This window comes from Tamandua tetradactyla, chromosome 14 (genome assembly GCF_023851605.1).
Source record: "Tamandua tetradactyla isolate mTamTet1 chromosome 14, mTamTet1.pri, whole genome shotgun sequence".
NCBI lineage: Eukaryota > Metazoa > Chordata > Mammalia > Pilosa > Myrmecophagidae > Tamandua > Tamandua tetradactyla.
The window spans coordinates 84251088-84268784 of NC_135340.1; the positions used below are offsets into that span (position 1 = coordinate 84251088).

The window sequence follows — 17697 nt, forward strand, 5'->3', positions numbered from 1 at the left end:
CGCCTAGGGCCCCCTCTTGTTCCTTTCCCACGACTTCCTACCCGCGCCCGCCCGACCTCGGGTCGGGGCCGCGCGGACTGCCGCGCGCTCCAGCCCCGGGCCGCCGCGGTCCCCGGCCGCCCACGTGGGCCTGCTCGGCGCGGGGCGGGGGCAGGCCGGCAGCCCTCCCCGAGCCAGGGGCGGGCAGGGCGCCCGGGGGAGAAGGCGGCGGGGCGCGGAGAAGGAGGCGGGGAGCCCCAGCGGCGAGGGGGCGGTGACAGCGTTTGGAAAGGAGGCTGCACGCGGATTTGCATGAAACACAGACTGGGAGCGGGCGGGAGCGGGAGCGCGGCGCACGCACCGGGCCGGCCCAGCGAGCGAGCGAGCGAACGAGCGAGCAGGGAGGAGGAGGGAAACTGGGGAGGCGAGGCGCGAGAGACCGAGGGATTTGCGCGTCAGAGCCGGCGAGGAGAGCAAAGTTTGGCTCAGGGGTCGGACTTTTCCTTCCCGGAGGCGGCACCCAAACAGCCACCCCGTGCGGAAACCCAAACTTTTTTCAGCCACTCGAGTCTCCAGGCCGATTCCTCCGCCCGGCGTTCGGGGCCTGCCCGACCCGGCGCCGCTGCCGTCCTCCTGCCCGCCTCCTTCCCCTTCTGCCAGCCGTGGGAGCCGCTTGGGGCGCACGCCGAGTCCCGCCGGCTGCAGCGCCGCGCGGCCCAGCCCGGCGCACCAGAAAGTTCGCCCGGAGTTGAGGAGAAGTTTGGGCGGCCGCGGCCGGCCGGGCAGAGCTCCCCTCTGCGCCCCCGGCGTCCCGCCGCGCCCAGCCCCGCCGGGGGCGCCCCTCGCCGCCCGCGCCCTGACCCCCACCCAGCCTCCCCTCAGCCATGTCGTCCATCCTGCCCTTCACCCCCCCGATCGTGAAGCGCCTGCTGGGCTGGAAGAAGGGCGAGCAGAACGGGCAGGAGGAGAAGTGGTGCGAGAAGGCGGTCAAGAGCCTCGTCAAGAAGCTCAAGAAGACGGGGCAGCTGGACGAGCTGGAGAAGGCCATCACCACGCAGAGCGTCAACACCAAGTGCATCACCATCCCCAGGTGGGGGCTTGGGGGGCCTGGGGGGCGCGCCGGGCCCAGCCCCCTGGCGCGGAGAGGCCGGCTCTGTGGGTTTGGAGAGGCATGGTGTGTGTGTGTGTGTGTGTGTGTGTGTGTGTGTGTGTGTGTGTGTGTGTATGTGTGTGTATGTGTGTGTGGGGGGGGGGAGCGAGAGCGCGGACAGGAGGGGGGTGGGATGGGGGACCCCCAAGCAAAACCCTCTCTGAATTTGCAGTTATTCAGAAATGCTTTCAAACGGCACTCTCGCTTCCAGACTTCACGTGCGCTTTTCGCCGCTCAGAAAGTAGGGGTTGGGGTGGGGGTGGGGCTGCTGGCGTTGACCGCCCCCACCCCGGATTGCTGCGGGCTGGAAGTTGAGGCCCGCTTTGTTCGGCTCGGCGGGCCCGAGCCCCTCCTCCGCCGCCACCGCCGCCGCCTCCCGCCCCGCGGCCCGCGCTCGTGGAGGTGGTGGTGTCTCTCCCTTTCTTCCCCTCAGTCCTGTGCCCCCTCTTCTTTCCTGCTTAACAGGAATGTAGTCCGTACAGCTGGGGCTGTGGGTGAGGAGCGGGAGCCTCGTGATTGACAGATTCCTTCTTCGTTCTCTCTTTGCCTTCGGGATTAGCATTTTTATCGAGTATTTTTAGACTCGGTTGTGCCAGCCTCCCGCCCCCTCCGCAAGCATGCACTTTTAAGTTGCAGTGCAGTGCTCTGACTTTCAAATGGGAGAGACAAGTGGCAGAGAGTAGGGGCTTCCTGTCCTACCCTCTCCCATCCCGGACTGCTTTTGCTCTCCTTTTCAGTCTGAGATTGCGGGGTGAAGCAGAACACAGAGCGGGCTAGAGCCGGTCAGATAACAGAACGCAACCCGAAGTGGGCCTCCATCGGCCCTCGCATTCCTGCAGAGCCCTCCTTCCCAAAGCGCTTTGCCATCTGTTTGGACCTCCTTTATCCCCCGCATCGGGCAAGCTGGGTCGGGCGGGAGCTCACAGATGGCTGATAGAAAGGGGTCAGTGACTTCTCTCCTCTCCCCACGACCTTCCCTTTATCTATGCTAGGCTGGGAATTGGGATGGGGTGCTGGGGGCCACCTTGGCCTCCTGTCTCTCCCTCCCAGACCCCTTTGAAATCTTATTCTGAACCAAGGCCAAGGGAGTGGAGTGCAGAGGAACAAGTTGAGGAGCCCCAGGGCCTGATTCTGGGAGGGATTTTCATCCTTGCTCCTGGGCCTGGAGTGGACTCCATCCTTGGCCACCTGCTTGGGGCAGCTGTGCAGGGGCTGCCAGCCGGGTCAGGCAGGCACAAAGCAACATCTGTCCAAGGGAACCCAGGACAGGCCTCCTTTGGAAATAAATGCCACATATGGTGGGAGTGCTGACTTTAAAAATAATAATTTTTTTAAAAAAACTGGGTGGATCCAGTCAGTAAAGGGGGAGGGAAGGCGGTGTGCTGTCTGGAAGTGCGCTCTGGGTGTGTGATTGGAAGTTAGAATTGACTTCAGAGGAGGTGGTGTGATGTGATGATCAGAGCCACCTGGGTTCTGGCCTCAGCTCTGGTTTTTTAATTCCTCTTTATTCCTCTGATGGGATTAGATATCATCCTTCCCCGACCTAGAGAGGGGTCTGCAAAACCTGCTTTCTCCTTACTTGTGGAGGTACATCAAGGACAAATGCTTTATGGGCTACAGCAGAGAAATGATGTCAGTTGTAACAACAAGCAGCTATATAAAGTGTTTCACAATTTACAAAGCACTTTCACATGGTTTTATGAGGTTCTCGGAGAAAGAACCCTCTGGAAAATAGATAAAGCAGTTATGCTTAAGATTCTCATTTTTAAAGTTGAGAAAACTTTGGAGGAGAAAGGTGAAAAGGTTTGACATAGTGGGCAAAGATATCTGGTGCTCTTTTGCTGCCTTGTACTCTGAAGGTTCTGAATAAATTATTTGCAGAATGCTTAAATCACTGTTATGCGTGTACGTGGGGGGTGGGGGGACTGAAGGGGGGTTGGTGCTTCCTTTAATAAGGGTGCTCGTGTTTAATCTTCGGGCAGGTTGCAGTTTGGAGAAGCAGCCTGGCTTTCTCTTGCCTTGGTGAGAGTTTGTCCTCTGGAGAGGCATAGCTCTGGCCTGCCTTTTCTTTTTCCAAAGCCCTCCAAAGCTGAGCCGTGTCAACACTTGGTAGTTCGGGCTAACCTGCTCCTGAGCTTTTTCCTTCTTAAGGACTGGGGCACCTTTTACCTGCCTGGCAAGGATCTATTGCTAAGGTACTTTTTTATTTTATTTTTTTTTTATTTTTATTGTTTATCCTTTCCCAGTTAGGGAAGCCCAGTTTCTTGGTTGGATCCAGACAGAATGGATTTCCATCCGCGGATTTCATGCCCGCGTCTCTGGGTCACCTTGTTTCCCTTGGCAACAGCTACTGCTGTTTTGGTCGTGGGCAGAAAACTAAAGGCCACGTCTTGGGTAGGTGGCTGGCGGCCTCGTGCTAGTGATACTGGAGTGTCTGCTAAGCCCCTTAGACGGTGGAGCTGCTTGTCAACTTGTCTGCGTTTTTCACGTAGCCTCTTCAAACTCGGGCTTTGGAAAGTAGACAAGGGGAACTGTTTAACCTGGTCATCCCGCTTGTGGGGGCACACTCTGCCATCTGGGCCCGGGGTTGAAGGAGCCCTCAGACCAAGGGGATTATGACAAGCATACTTTGGCTAATGTGTAATCGCGAGCAGCCACAGCGTTTGGCAATTATAGCCGTATGCTAGAGGCTTCCAGAACACATGCTCCTTTCTCTGTTACTGCAGCTCTCACCTGTTTCAATTATCAGGAGAGCTGGAGTGATACAGGCTTACTAGATGTCAGGAATATAAAAGGAAGCCGTGCCAAGGAAGTGGTAAGAGCTCAATCTGGATGTACCGACAAAGGGGTTATCAGGAGACCCTGTGGCCTGGCAGGAGGGGCTGAACTTGGACAAGTTTTATAACCACCACTCACCCCTCACCTGTTTGAGGACCGGTGTAAAGCAGCAGGTATCTTCATTTCCACTTTATAAGAATGGGGTTGTAGCATTTGCGGATGAAAGGAAGAGAGATGTATGCAGGTTATATCAGTAATAAGATGCCAAGCCCACCTAAAAGTGACTTAACTGGTATCCCATTGACGGGATCCATGGGTGGGCCCTGTTGTGGGTAGCTGGGCAAAGGCTAAGGCCTGGTTTGTTTGGAAGGGAATGTGGGCGCTCTCATGTCCAAGCGCCAAGTCCAGGGGAAAATTGGGCCAAACACCAGGAATGAGCACAGCATCTCCTTGTTTTCCATGCAATTCTGTATTAAGCATTTAGTATAGCTTTCTCCTGTTGTTCATTTGAACTTGGCCAGGCTACCCTCACCCCAAGAAGAAAGGGAAAAGATCCTTATCTTCAGCATTCCTTTCTCAGACTTCTAGGGATAGACCTGTTACCAAGGCTGCAGGAGTGGCCCCTACTCCCTGTTTGGGCACCTCTCTTTGCTGCTCAGAGCACCATTCTGATGTGGCTCCTTGGAATCAAGCCCACTTCCGCTGCCGGGGGTGGGGGCGGGGGGGGGGGGTGGCCTTTCCTCTTTCCGCTCCTGCTGACCTTGATGAGGTGAGTTCCACCCAAGGACGGAGGAGGGGGCTTCCTGCAGGCAATCGGTAGCTGTTTAGGGGGCAGGCTCAGCGCTGTGGCTGAAACCAGGAGCCACTTGACAATCCTTGACATTCGGAACCAAGGGCCATTTGCTGTTTCTACCCAAGAGTTGATTGTTTGGGCTGCTGCGTTTTGTAGGCAGTTCTGTGTCATGTTTCTCAGACAGAGCTGGATTATGTTCGTTCAACATATTTATTGGGCCCATCCCATGTGTGAGTCCCTAGGCCGGGCACTATCAGAGGGATGCAGAGATAAATCAGAGATGACCCTTGCCTGTGAGGAGCTTACACCCCGGTCAGGAAACAAGAGAAGTGCATTGTTTGAGCATCTAACTGTTATGTCTTTCTGATTCCCAGCCGTTAGAAGAAATATGAGATCTAGTGTGGTGTGACTTTTTTTGTCTTTTTTTTTTTTTTTAAGGGATTCTGCCATTTTACTGCCTGGATGGATTTGAGGGGGGGGGTTTCCTTAATGTCTCAGAGCCTTCATGTGTGCACCTGTGAAACTGGAATAAGGAAGAACTGTGCAAGTGCTTTGTGAGCCTGCGTGCTTAACAGATCTAAGTGTGTATCCTCTGCTGCCTTCATTCTTTCATTACTGGGTTGTCCAACTATTTATTGATGACCAAGATGAAGAAGGGTGCTTATATTCAGTGAACTCACCATCTGGAGTAGGTGACAGACTTGCACACAGGCACAGGGCATGGGCTGCAGCGAGGGATGTATAGGGTGCTCAGGGACAAAGGGGGTGCACAGTTGGTTCGGTGGGAGGAGCTAGGGAGAAGATGGGGTCAGTGTGAGGTGGAAAACTAATGCCGGCACAGGAGTTGTCATCTGAAGGAGGTTTGGGGACTGCAAAATGAGTGTGGGAACTTTATGGTATAAGCTGATAGCTGCCTGCAAGAATGAGGACATCTTTATCATCTGCCTCTTTCAAATCCAGGTGCGGCTGTGAATTTGTCATCTTACAGTTTGCACGGAAAGGGCTAGTAACCTGTGTAGTGTTTTTCTCCACTGTAAAATGTTGTCTTTGGAGTAAAAAGTGATTTGGTGCTGCAAATCTGAAGTTCAGGTTTCCTCAGTAGAAACAGGACTTTAGAAATATTAGCTCAGAATATGATAGAGTATTGATAAAAAGTGGACAGTTTGGAAATGATTGTTGATGCTTAGAATGTCAGGGTTTTGGTGTGACTTAACTTTTCATTTCTCTGGTTAACTTGTTCCTGCAAACTTGGATTCTTGAATGGACAGCAGAGCTTTTAGTAATTTTTAAAAAATTCTTTGCAAGGACATCAACTTTTTAGTGGCAGTTTTAACAGCAGGAGAAAAAGTCAGTGAATACGGTAGTCATTTAGTTTTGATGAGAAATGCCAAGAAGTTGATGAAATCAAGAGTATTTGGTTCAAGCTTATCACATCAGAAATCCAATTAAAATGAGTTTTTAAAAAATAAATATTGGTTTAATAATGTAACCTTGTGATGGCTATATTATTATAATGGAAATAAGATTAACAAGGTGTAATGGACTGAGCGACACTTAATTTTTACTTTTTAATATATTAGGAGATATTAATACCATTTGATGTACTCTACAGCCATTATTCTACATAAGCCCGTTTATGTAATAAATAGATCCAAGCGGATGTGATTTAAATTGAAATCAGATTTTATTCCTGTTACCTTATTCTTACTCCTCTTTTGTCCAGTCCTGCCCCCGTTCCTCCAACCTCCTTATAAGTTCAGTTAAGTTCTCTGAGGTTGAAATGCAACTTTCTCAATCAACAAGGCTCATGAATAGTCCTCATTAACTTTTGTCCTTGTCTCCTTTGATATTCTGCCCTGTTTTTTAAAAAAAGAAAAATCCACTCTGTCCCCTTTCCCAAATCCACATCTGAAGGTGTTGGTTGGCTGGGAGGGGAACTGCCTAAAAAGGCTGCTGTGGAGGCAGCCACTGGGCTGGGCATGCAGTGGGACTGGGAGCGGCGGGGTTGGGGAGGGGGTGTAGCATGGTGGGGGGGCGGTGTTACCAGCCTTTTGCAGAAGAGAGTGCTTGGTACAATGTTGGATGGGGCTAATGCCTCCCTAGGGAGGACCTGGAATATTCTTTTGGCTGTTGGCAGGTTCCTGGGCCATGGAACTTTCTGTCTTCCTGTCTTGAAGCCTAATGGTTTCTGCAAACAGTTGGAAGCTGATATACGAACCCTACCCTGAAGAAGTTGGGTTTCTAATTTTATTCTATTCCAAGGTTTAGAACAAAGACGATCCCGAGAAAATTTGTGCAATTCATTTTCTGCTTTTCTTCAATGCACCTCTCAGTTGTGAAGCCCTGAGCTAATAACAGGGACAAAATAGTGAACCGGGCAGACCTACACAGGCCCTGCCCTTCTGTGGCTTCTAGTCTGCTGGCTGCTGAACTGGGTTTCTTTAGAGTAATAATGATAGTATCTGTATTCACTCTTTAGCTGATTTGTAAATACTACTTCTTGGTGCTAGAAAACTAAATCCTCCAAATTCTGTAGTTGATTGATTCCTGCCAAGGGTAACATTTGCGTGTGTGTGTGTGCGCGCACATAGCATTATTCTTTGTTTTGAGTTAATCAACTGTTTTAGAAATAACTAATCTATGGCACAGTTCACCCTATCCACTGTTGATTATCTGAGGTCCCTGCTGTAAACAGTAGCCTCCAAAAGTGGCACATTGATGCAGAATGTTTTGACAGTGAACCTCAGTTTGAAATAAAAACACAGTAGAAGCCTATTAATTAAGAAGCTTGGCTAATTCTGGACTAGGCTGAAGTTTTCTTAGCAAGCTATTTCCCTCCATTAATACTGTCAAAGGAAAAATGAGTAATAAACAGGTCTGTGGTGGAAGGACATTTTGGAAGTAGGAAGCAGCAGTCCAGGGTAGATTTTGGACCTAGCTCTGTTTCAGATTAGCTGTGTGACTCGGGCAAGTCGCCCAACCTGTCTGGGTCTTAGATATTCTCAAGTGAAAAATGGGCTCCCATTTGTGTGCATCCAGTTAATCAATGAATCACCGATCTTCCTTAATCATTAATTTCCTGGTGCCAATTAATTTCTATGAGTGAAAGTAATAAAGCTACTACAAATCCAGTCTTTAATTTTGATTATCTTCCTCTTCTCTCCTCCCTGCACCCCCTCCCCCCCACACTGTGAGTCTAAATCATTGAAGTTTAACTACAAAGGAATATAAAAATAACTGAATACTAGGATAAAGACTCTGAGGCTGTGTGTCTTGATGCAGTGAACAAGTTTTCTTCTTTTGTTGCTGTTTTTGGCTATTCTTAGAGCAGGAAGTTTACTTCAGCTAATGACCACAAAGCCCTAAAAATGGTTAAATGTAAGAGGTAGGCATTATAGAGGATACCTGTGGAAAATGTTTGCTCATATGTCAAAGTTTACCCAGAAAGCTTCCTTTATTTATTTTCAAGCATCTATATAAAGAAAGACTGCACTTGATTGCGTAAGTATGAGCCTTTTGTTAGGCAGTGTGGAGGTTACAAGTTTAAACCTCAGCTGGGAAATGAAAAGTGAGTTTCCCCCAAAATAGTACTTCTGTATCACATGGCTTTCCTTGCTTACATATGGCAGGTTTTTCTCCTGAGCGCTCTGCAGGAAGTTCAGTACTAGAGTATTGTTTAAGAAACACTGTATAAAGGCTTGCCTTTGAAACCTACAGAGTTGTAAATCGGTTTGCTTTTGCTGCTACATATTGCATCACAAATTGCCAAGCCAAGTTGTAGCTTTGAGATGTCACCATTTTTTTTTTTTCCTCCAAACTGGACTTTCGAAAATAGTAATGCATTTCGGGTGTGTGTTTTTTTAAAAGTCTGTTTTTACGCTGTCACAGCTCAAAAATGCCAAAAGGCATTTTTTCCTTAAAAAATCACCTCTGGGCTAAGTCCAAATGTGGAGTAATGGGTCCAGAGAGGATTTTTTGAGTAGTTACAAGTGGCTGAAAGCAGGCACAGATGATGGAAAATGGGATTTTCCTTTTGCTTCAAATCTTCCCTGTTGTAAACTTGCTCTTACCTTCGTTGAGTTGTCAGACTTAAGGTATGCCTTGTTTCTGTGTGTTCATGGAAGGGGGGAAGGGATACGATTTTAAAAACATTGTTTGCATGTAGCCATTTATCTCTGCCCAAATAGATTCTCGAAGTATTATCTGGGGAGGTGGAGTGCACTGTGAACGGAAAAGAGCAAAGGACCTTGCCATCTGAGAGATCTGGGTTCAAGTCTAACACTTACTAGCCACGTAACAACCCTTGGGTCCATTTGCTTCAACTTAGCTCCTGTTTCCACATCTGAAAAATTGGGGCTGGAACCACTTCCTTAACTCGTATTAATCAGTCTGTATGAGAAGACGTGGATCAAGGACTCGGCCGATATCTGGAGTTCACGGCACACAGTGGGTGCTTGGTAAATTCTCATTTTCCTTTTCAAGGGGGAAGTTTCACCGGGGGTGGCAGAGGCTTCCAGTAGAGGCACCCCTTCCTCAGCCCTCCCTGTCCGAGCTCAGCGTTTGGAGAGCCTCGGTTCACGTGGTGGCAGGACCTCCTGCCAGTGGTGCCCACGGAGGGCATGTGACCATCCCACCTGTTGGTTTAGGGCTGGGCGGGCTGTTGAAAGAGACACAATTCATATTCTTAGACCGGCCTGTCCCACCCCACCCCCACCTTCTCAGTGGTCATTATTTTAAATTGTTTGGCCAACTAAAAATAATAGTATTGAAAAACAAACTTTGATGAATCAGTGCTCGTGGGGTGGGAGGGGGGTGAGATCCTGGAGAAGAAACACCGTGACTCACGTCCCTGTCACTGATAGTCTTGTGGGGGGGCACGGACCTGTGTAATGTTTATGGTTGCTGGTGTGTTTTGAGGCCCTGCTGGAAGGTACCTCGGCTTACCATGAAGCACCCCTCATGGGTTGACTCAAGTGAGAATGATCGACTCCAGAAATGACCTGGAGACGGGCTGTGATATCCTGTGCTGCCCTTAGACATGAGTGAGAGGGGCCCATGCTTAGAGGACCCTGCTTTGGCCCTCCTCTGGCTGTACCTCTCCTCCTGGAAGTCTCTGAGGCCGAGGGACAGGCCCACGCAGAGTCTACACCTACCCCTTCCGGGCCATGCTCTGTGTCCCCAAACCTGCAGTTCCCGGTCCCTGCAGACCCGTAGCCTCCTTCCAAGGCCTGCATGGGTCTGTTCCTTGTGTCCCTCTGCCTGTGGGCCGGCTGCACTGGCGCTGGACAGTGGGCCTGAGGGCTGCATAAGGGGTGCAGTGGGACCCAGGACCCGGAGGGAGCTTGGGCTCGTGCCTGAGGTGCCCACCTGGCTGTGCATGGGGCCCCTCATAGAGGGGGATGGTGCTGGGGGCAGGAGCGGGGAGGGGGTGGGCCCTGGGCCTCTGCAAACCAGCGTGAAACCAAGTTTGTTTTAAAGTATTTGTCAAGGGCAGTGCACCAGTGGCTCAGTGGCAGAGTTCTCACCCGCCATGCCGGAGACCCGGGTTCGATTTCCGGTGCCTGCCCACGCAAAAAAAAAAAAAAAAGTATTTGTCAAGGTAGGAGGATAGAACACATTCTCTTTAACAGTTTATTACCTTGATTTCTGCCTTTTAAATATGGCATGTGTGTGGCCCTTCATAAGTACTTTATGTGTAATCCAAATGTTAGGAGTAGAACTATTTTTAGCAACATCCTCCCAGTGTCCACAACTTGAGGCTCAACTCAGAGGAGGGGGGCTGGCATCATTATATGGACAGGATTGTGAGGACTTTCACCGGAATTGACTTCTCTCACCCCGAGCTGAGGTCAGAGTAGATTACATGCAGATCACGGAGAAGGTGATAGATATTGCAGCTGCCTCTGCAGAAAAATGGAGCACAGAGCTGGAGAGCTGAATAGTGCATTTGTTTGTTGGACAAATTTATTGAGCACTGACTTTGTGCTGGGCATCACGGATATAGACGTGAAATCCTGTCTCTGAACAGCTTGGGGTCAAAAAGGGAACGCAAGTAACCACAGTTACCATGGGTTCCTGGGAGAGACACTAACCAAGGTTGAATACATGTTTGGGAGCCCAGAGGAAGAGCAGTGCTCTTTCTGGGGGAGTCGGAAGGCTTGGTGGAGGAGGTGATGCCCGAGCGGGACCCTGAAGGATGATGGCAGTGTGGGAGTGGGGTGGGAGGCTGCCTGGAGGACGTGGGTTCTCAGCAGGCGGTGCGGTGCTGGGCAGACAGAGCGTGGAAGAGGGGAGTAGCCAGAGAGGCAAGTTGCCAAGGGCTATGGTAGGCCAGGCTTGGCTTTCAGACTTGGGGCTTAGTGGGTGTCCACGGGATTTTTCAGTAGGGGAGGGACATGACTAAAGACGCCATTCATATTTCATTTCCTTCCCCCAGCCCGTGGCCGGTAACAGCAGGTTTTCTGCCTGAATTATCCAGGTCAGAGACATAATCCCTTATACTACCATGTGGGCAGCTTTAGGCGCTGTCTGCACCGGGTGAAAATGGTGTTTTGTTCACTGGCAGGGGAGAAGATGGGTTGTAAGCCAGGAGGGCTCTGGGAGCCCGCGTGTTCAGGTAATTAGCCAGTGAGTCATGGCAGCCTCCACTCGGATTCCTCTGGAAATGAAGCGGAGTGTTGCTGGGCTCCAACGAAGAGGCCCAGACACCCAGGCCGAGCCCTCACGCTAGGTCTCCGCGGCTGTCTGGGTCTTTGCTGGGCCTAGCTCGGTGCCTCTGTTCTTGTGTCTTTGGTCAGTGGTTGTCACTTCTTCACTGATGGCAATTCCAGTCCTGCCGCCAGAGGGATTCCCAGTTCCCCTCCACAGACTATAGAATGTTTCAGGCGAGTTAAAGACGCTCTAGTCCTAACTTTACTCTCTTAGAAAAAATGGGAGTAAAATAGTTTGTGGAAACCAGTCTTGTTCATTTATTTTAATCACTGAAATCAAACAAAAAGCGTGTTGACCATTTAGAGATGCACCTTATCTGTTTAGTCAGGATTTGTTGTTAATATAAGTTTATAAATTTTTAAAAGATAAAGTTGTGTGTCCATGGACTGATTCGAGTACACACATCTTTTTTTAATCTTTGCTTTCAAGAATCTCTCTGTTTTAAACAGCTTTATTGAGATACAGTTCTATACAATTTGCCCATTTAAAGGATACAATTCAGTGGTTTTGGGTATATTCACAGATTATGCAACTGTCCCCACAGTCAATTTCAGGACATTTTCAAAATCTGAAAAAAAAAAAAAAATCCCAGTGGGAGATGACTCCCAGGGATGAGTCTGGTCCTGGCACTATGGGATCAGCAATGCCATCCTGACCAAAAAGGGGAAAAGAAGTGTAACAAATAAGGCATCAGTGGCTAAGAGAGTTCAGATGGAGTCGAGAGGCTACTCTGGAGGTTCCTCTTATGCCAGCTTCAGTTAGACATTGCTACCTGTCATAACCTTCCAACCCCTAACCAAAACAATTCCATCCAATCCTAAAGAACACCTAGAGCAATACATAAGATTCTACAAAGGTTCCATGCACTTGGGTAACTTTCCAGAAACCTACAACCTCCAGATGGGTCTCTGGACCAGAGAAGTCCTGAAACCTAGAGGGCCCAGCCTCTCCAGAACATCAGCTAGTTCCTTCTCCCTACCCCGTGTTATTGACAGCCCCTTCCAACATGAAAAAGTTAGAGAGGCCATAGCCCATATCCCGCTGGTATAGATTGGGAGAAGGATCAAAGGAGAAGGAAGAGTTATGACAGCGAAGTTAGGATTTAACAAATGAGTATGCCTGCTGAATCATTATATTGATGTTTCTTTTAGTCTCCGGTATCTTAGAGCAGCTAGAAGTAAAATCCTAAAATTGCGAAATTATCACCCATACTAAACTCTGAAATCTGTTCTACAACTAGTTGTTGAGCTGTTTGTTGAAATGTATTGCTTTTTTGTGTATATGTTATTTTTCACACAAAAAAAAAAACCCAGAAAAAAAGGGATGATTAAAAAAATATATTGCTTCTAGCCTCCAGTGTTCTGGAGCAGCTAGAAGGAAAAATCTGAGAGGATGATATGGTAGCCCATGACAAACTCTGGGATCTGTCCTGTAACTACTTGTTGAAGAGTGCTTTGAAAACTATTGCTTTTTTCTTTCTTTGCTTTGTATATATGTTAGATTATACAATTAAAAAAGTTAAAAGAAAAAGAAATCCCATACCCTTCAGCTATTACTCTTCATCTCCCTGTCCCAGCCCTAAGCAATCACTAATGTACTTTCTGTCTATAGATTTCCCTTTTCCTGGACTTTCATATGAATGGAACCATTTAATATATATTGTGACTGGCTTCTCTCACTTAATATAATGTTTTCAAGATTCTTCCAAGTTGTAGCACGTCGGTACTTCTTTCCTTTTTATGGCCGAATAATATCACAGATCATTTTTTAAAACACTGATAGAGACCTGATGCTGAAGATGAGACAGAGGGGCTCATGCTGCAATGGAGAGCCCTGGGGTTACATTTGGGAGCCCTGGGTTCAGGTGCCTGCTCCCACACTTCCTGGCTGGGTGACCTTGGGCAATTCTTTGAGCCTCCCTTTCTTCACCAGAAAATGGAAAAAATAGTACCTCCCTCAGTAATACAGACCGTCTTTATTTAGATGAACTATGCATTAAAATCACTTTGCAAACTATATAAAGTTACTCACTGTGATCTACAGTTTCTTGAGAAGCAAAACTATACCGTATTGCTAAAATCCTTTTCCTACAGAGATGTAGTTAAGTCTTCCAAATTCACACCCAGATTTTCATCATAAATAATGTGCATAATTCACTAGGAACATGACTTCAGGCGCTTACAGCGAGAGAACCTCTGATGCCTCATCCTGGAAACTGAGGTGAGCTGGTGCTCTTGGCTTTGGCTAAGGTTTGGAAGGCAGCTGATGGTTGAAAGTCATCTGCGGGATCCTCATGGGGTGGGGGTCACCTAAGCCCTGTCACATGGGGGCTGACCCTGGTACCTGCTGGATGGACAGAGTGCTGACTCTATGCCGGATACTGGGGTGCATAGTTTAGGACTTACCTTTGTTATCTGCCTCCAACACTCTGACAAGGATGAGCTGTCCACATTTACAGGAGCAGAGGCTGAAGCTTTGAGGAAACAGCAGCAGGAATCTGAACTCAGGTCTCTGACTCAAGTTCTCTGCGTTCTGCCCTAATGTCCCCCCAAGAAAGGGCTACTATCCTCATCCTCATAAGAAAATCCACGAAATTGGTATTATTATACTTGTCTTAAAAGTGAGAAAAACAGAGTTCAGTTTACTTAGGCAAGTTGCTTTAGGTCTCATCAAAGGAGGTGGGTCTAGATTTGCCTCCAAAGCGCTACCTCTTCTGTAATCTAGGGTGAGTAGATAATTTATTGAACAAACCAGGATATTCTGAGAATGAAAAAGGGTAGCTCGAGCAATAATCATTATGCTCAGACAATGGGCATAAGTCTGGACTATCCAAGCAAGTCGAGGTAGATGGTCACCCTAAGTTGCACGGCCTCGGAACCAAGGGTGGCAATCCCTGAGCTACTGATGTGTGTAAGTGTAAGGGACTGTCTGAATTACTCCTGTTCTAAGAAAGTGACTTATGTAAAGTCGTTCAGCAAGTTGGCAGCATGGTATCTTTAAAACTGAGTGGGGTTTAGAGATAACCTAACATGGTAAAGTCAGTACTTTGAGCACTAGAGCTTAATTAACTGGATTTGAAGTTAGGGAGCATTTAGCTGTGCTGATGGCTTCTCTGAAGAGAGGGACAGAGAAGGTGGTGGAGGTGGAGTGTGTTTGGGGAGGTGTAGGAGTGGGGTTAGTGGGGCCATCCAGGATGTCTGGCTCTAGAATGTCTGCATTCTCACCAGGCCGTGTCTCTCTGAAGCCCAGGAGATGCCACCACACTCTTCTAGGCCCTGTGCAACTAGGGTGACTCTTGATGGCCAGGAGCAGAGACTTCTTTTGCGAGCTGACCTCCCCTGCACCTGTGCTCCATTTTAGCCGAGGCCTCAAAGATTCTACTGGCTAGGAGCTGGTGAAGGTTTAGTGGATAATCCTTCTGCTGAAGAATTTAGAAGGCATTGAGGAAGGAATAAATATAACAGTGGGCATGCCTTCTCTCTCTCTATGATTGGGGTACGTGAATGGAATGTGCTGGGGTCACTGTGGCCCCTAATAACTCTCTGCTAATTGCATTCTGTAGACAACAGGTAAAGACTTTGAAGTGTTTCACTCCTGCTCAGTGCTTTCAGGATTTGTCTTTGTGATCGTCTGCGCCTCATCCTTCCTTCTTCACTTGCCCCAGATAATTTATTGGGAGTCTGGGGAGGGACTTGGATTCTCTAACTTCTCCAGCCAAACTGTTGCCATGGGCGAGGCCCTGTCTGATGAGCTCCAAGGAGAGTAACTGGAGTGACAGAAAGGAGGCTGAGAAAGCGAAATTGTAAATTCAAGCCCTCTTGGAGAACTTCAGATGGTACTCTGGTGTTCCAGTCCTCAGGTTTTGTGGCTCTGCTGCATTTTCTAAATAGAGCAAGATGCATTTCCCATCTTTTTATTAACTCATAGACACAAGTAGGCATGTGTGGGTGAGTGGGTAGGTACGGGCAGGGAGTATTAATTATTTATGCTTCAGTTCATCTGACAGTCATCGTGGGAACTGAGCCCCGGGCTTCTCGGAGATGACTGGGCCATCTGTGGGTAAGACTGGAATCCCTTTTGTGCCTCTTGAATTCCATTGCTACCCTCTCCTCCATGGCCAAGACCCTCGGTCCCTCCTGCCTGGATTACTCAGCCAACTAGTTGGCCCATCCCTGTCTGATCCATCTCACCCTCTGTATTGGGCCAAGCTGGCTGTATCAGGATGTTTTTGGCTGCAGGTGACCTGAAACCCAACTAACAGCTTCAACAGTATAAGAGGTTTAGAGGCAGGGAGGTTTCTGGCATCAGTAAGGACTTGGAAGCCCTCCATCTTTGTGCCTTGCCTTCTTCAGTCTGATGGCCTTTTGTCTCCAAGCTTGTTCCCACACGCTCCAGAGATGGCCACAGCCGCTCCAGGCAGTTCTTCATACAGTTGCATCCGAAGCAGAGAATGGTCGTTTCTCCTAGGAGGTCTCTTTATCAAGGAAGAAAACCTTCTCCTTGAGGCCTCCTGGTATGTCATTGGGCAATGATGTGTCACAGGCTCACAGCTAAAGCAGCTGATGGAGAGATAAGTGATTATAATTCGCCTTTTGAGGTCACGGCTCCAAGGCTATTTCTTTGACTCGGTATGGCGCTTAGTAGAAGCCCTTGGTAAATTTGAATAAACACTTGTTGGCTGCTGTTTTCCCTCCTCTTTTTCTGGGTGAGACTCCTGAACGCTTACCATATATGCCTTGCTGATTTTTAGAATATGGTGGTAAACCAATCAGAGACCTGTTCCTGCCCTCAGAGAGCTTATAGTCTAGGCATAGAGATAATTACGTAGTTATAGTTGGAACATCTAAAGCGGGGAGATTGTGGCAGTCTGCCATGGAGCAGCTTTGGGACAAGTGTCAAAGTAGGGCTCAGATGGAAATGACAGAACAGAGCAGAGATTCTTAAGTCCTCTAACTATGCTGCCTGAGGATAATTTATATCTTGTGACCCAAGCTGGGTTGTTTTGAGCAGTTCGCATTTCTGTCTCCACTCCTCTGCCGGTTTTGTTTTCCTGTTCATAAAATGAAGATTAAAAACTTGCCCTTGAGTATAGTGTGGGGGCAGGAGGCAGGGCTAAGAGCCTCCTCCCCCTAGGGGAAATTTTCTAAAGGTCCTTGTGGTATTCTAGTTTCAAAACCATAAGCAATTTAATGGTATGTTGAGTGTCTTTTTGTGTCTCGCTCTTTTTGAATCTGCTGGAAACTTTCTCTGAAAGCATACAGCTGAAGAAATAAGAATTCTATAAATGTATTGGTTAAAAACAAAGTGCTGGCTGATTTATGTAACTTTTGGTCATTTTTCTGGTGGCCCTTTCTGCAGACATGGAATACCCTCGAGTCGTCCTGTAACCCTGAGCTCATCACTGCCTTCAGGTCTGCACATACTTTTTTCCTACCATTCAGAGAACTAACGGAGCCTGTCCCAAGGCCTCATGTTTTATTTTGCTATTGATCTAGGAACTGGGGTTTAACTTGGGCCTCCAAGGAACATCTCAAAGCTAATTAAAGATGTTTGTTTGAGGTTTGCCTGTTTGTCCTGCTTGCTTGAAATAGTTGCAGTTCATGCTTTGTTGACAAAAACATCCATCCCCACAACCAATGGGGTGGAGGGTAGGGAGGGATTGCAGGCTTCAGTAAACATACACTGTTGTGGCCCAGTACCGAGAGGGACCTTTGAGCACTGGGCCTGGACCCAAAGCAGCTGCTTTCCTTGAAAATTCTTGAGTTTCCAGGAGTCGTGGCCAGTGAAACCCAACCAAGTTTTCCCAGTATGAGGCTGGTTCTCTTTGGTCAGCTTCGGTTCTGAAGTTCGCGGGCAGGTTCTCCACTCCTAGAGGGGGAGTCCACCTGTGGGGAGAGGGGGCCCCCCGCAGCCATTCCAGGATGCCCCCAGCCCTTTGTTCAACCACAGCTGTGGACCAGTGGTCTCGGATGTTTACCTTCGCCTGTTTATAAGAGGGAAGTGTGGTCATATTTCTGTCTCTCTTGTGAGCTGCACGCTGCCTTCCTGGGGCTCATGTGGGCAGCGGTTGCCATTAGGAGGAGGATGAAATAACAGGCCTCCCAGAGGGGCTTTGATCCAAGGAGCTTTGTCAATGTCACCTCTAAAAAAAAAACTGTCTACTTCTTGCCTATCCGCCTTAACTTCGGTGAAGAGAAAACTGAAGCTTCTTCTGCTGGACATCATTCTGCCCAGTGGGGCTGAGTCAGAATCACAGTTCAGACTTCTTCTCCTCTCGCTGGGTCTC

At 48.5% G+C, this 17697-nt stretch overlaps 1 protein-coding gene across 1 annotated transcript in view; it reads left to right on the forward strand.

Moving 5' to 3' along the window:
* The first annotated feature begins 834 nt into the window (after positions 1–834).
* The window catches only part of SMAD3 (SMAD family member 3), a 120825-nt gene continuing 103962 nt past the window's right edge, over positions 835–17697 (forward strand). The window contains exon 1 of the mRNA XM_077128287.1: positions 835–1069. Within this exon, the coding sequence (XP_076984402.1) occupies positions 864–1069 (206 nt within the window). The 5' untranslated portion in view covers positions 835–863. The remainder of the gene's footprint in view (positions 1070–17697) is intronic.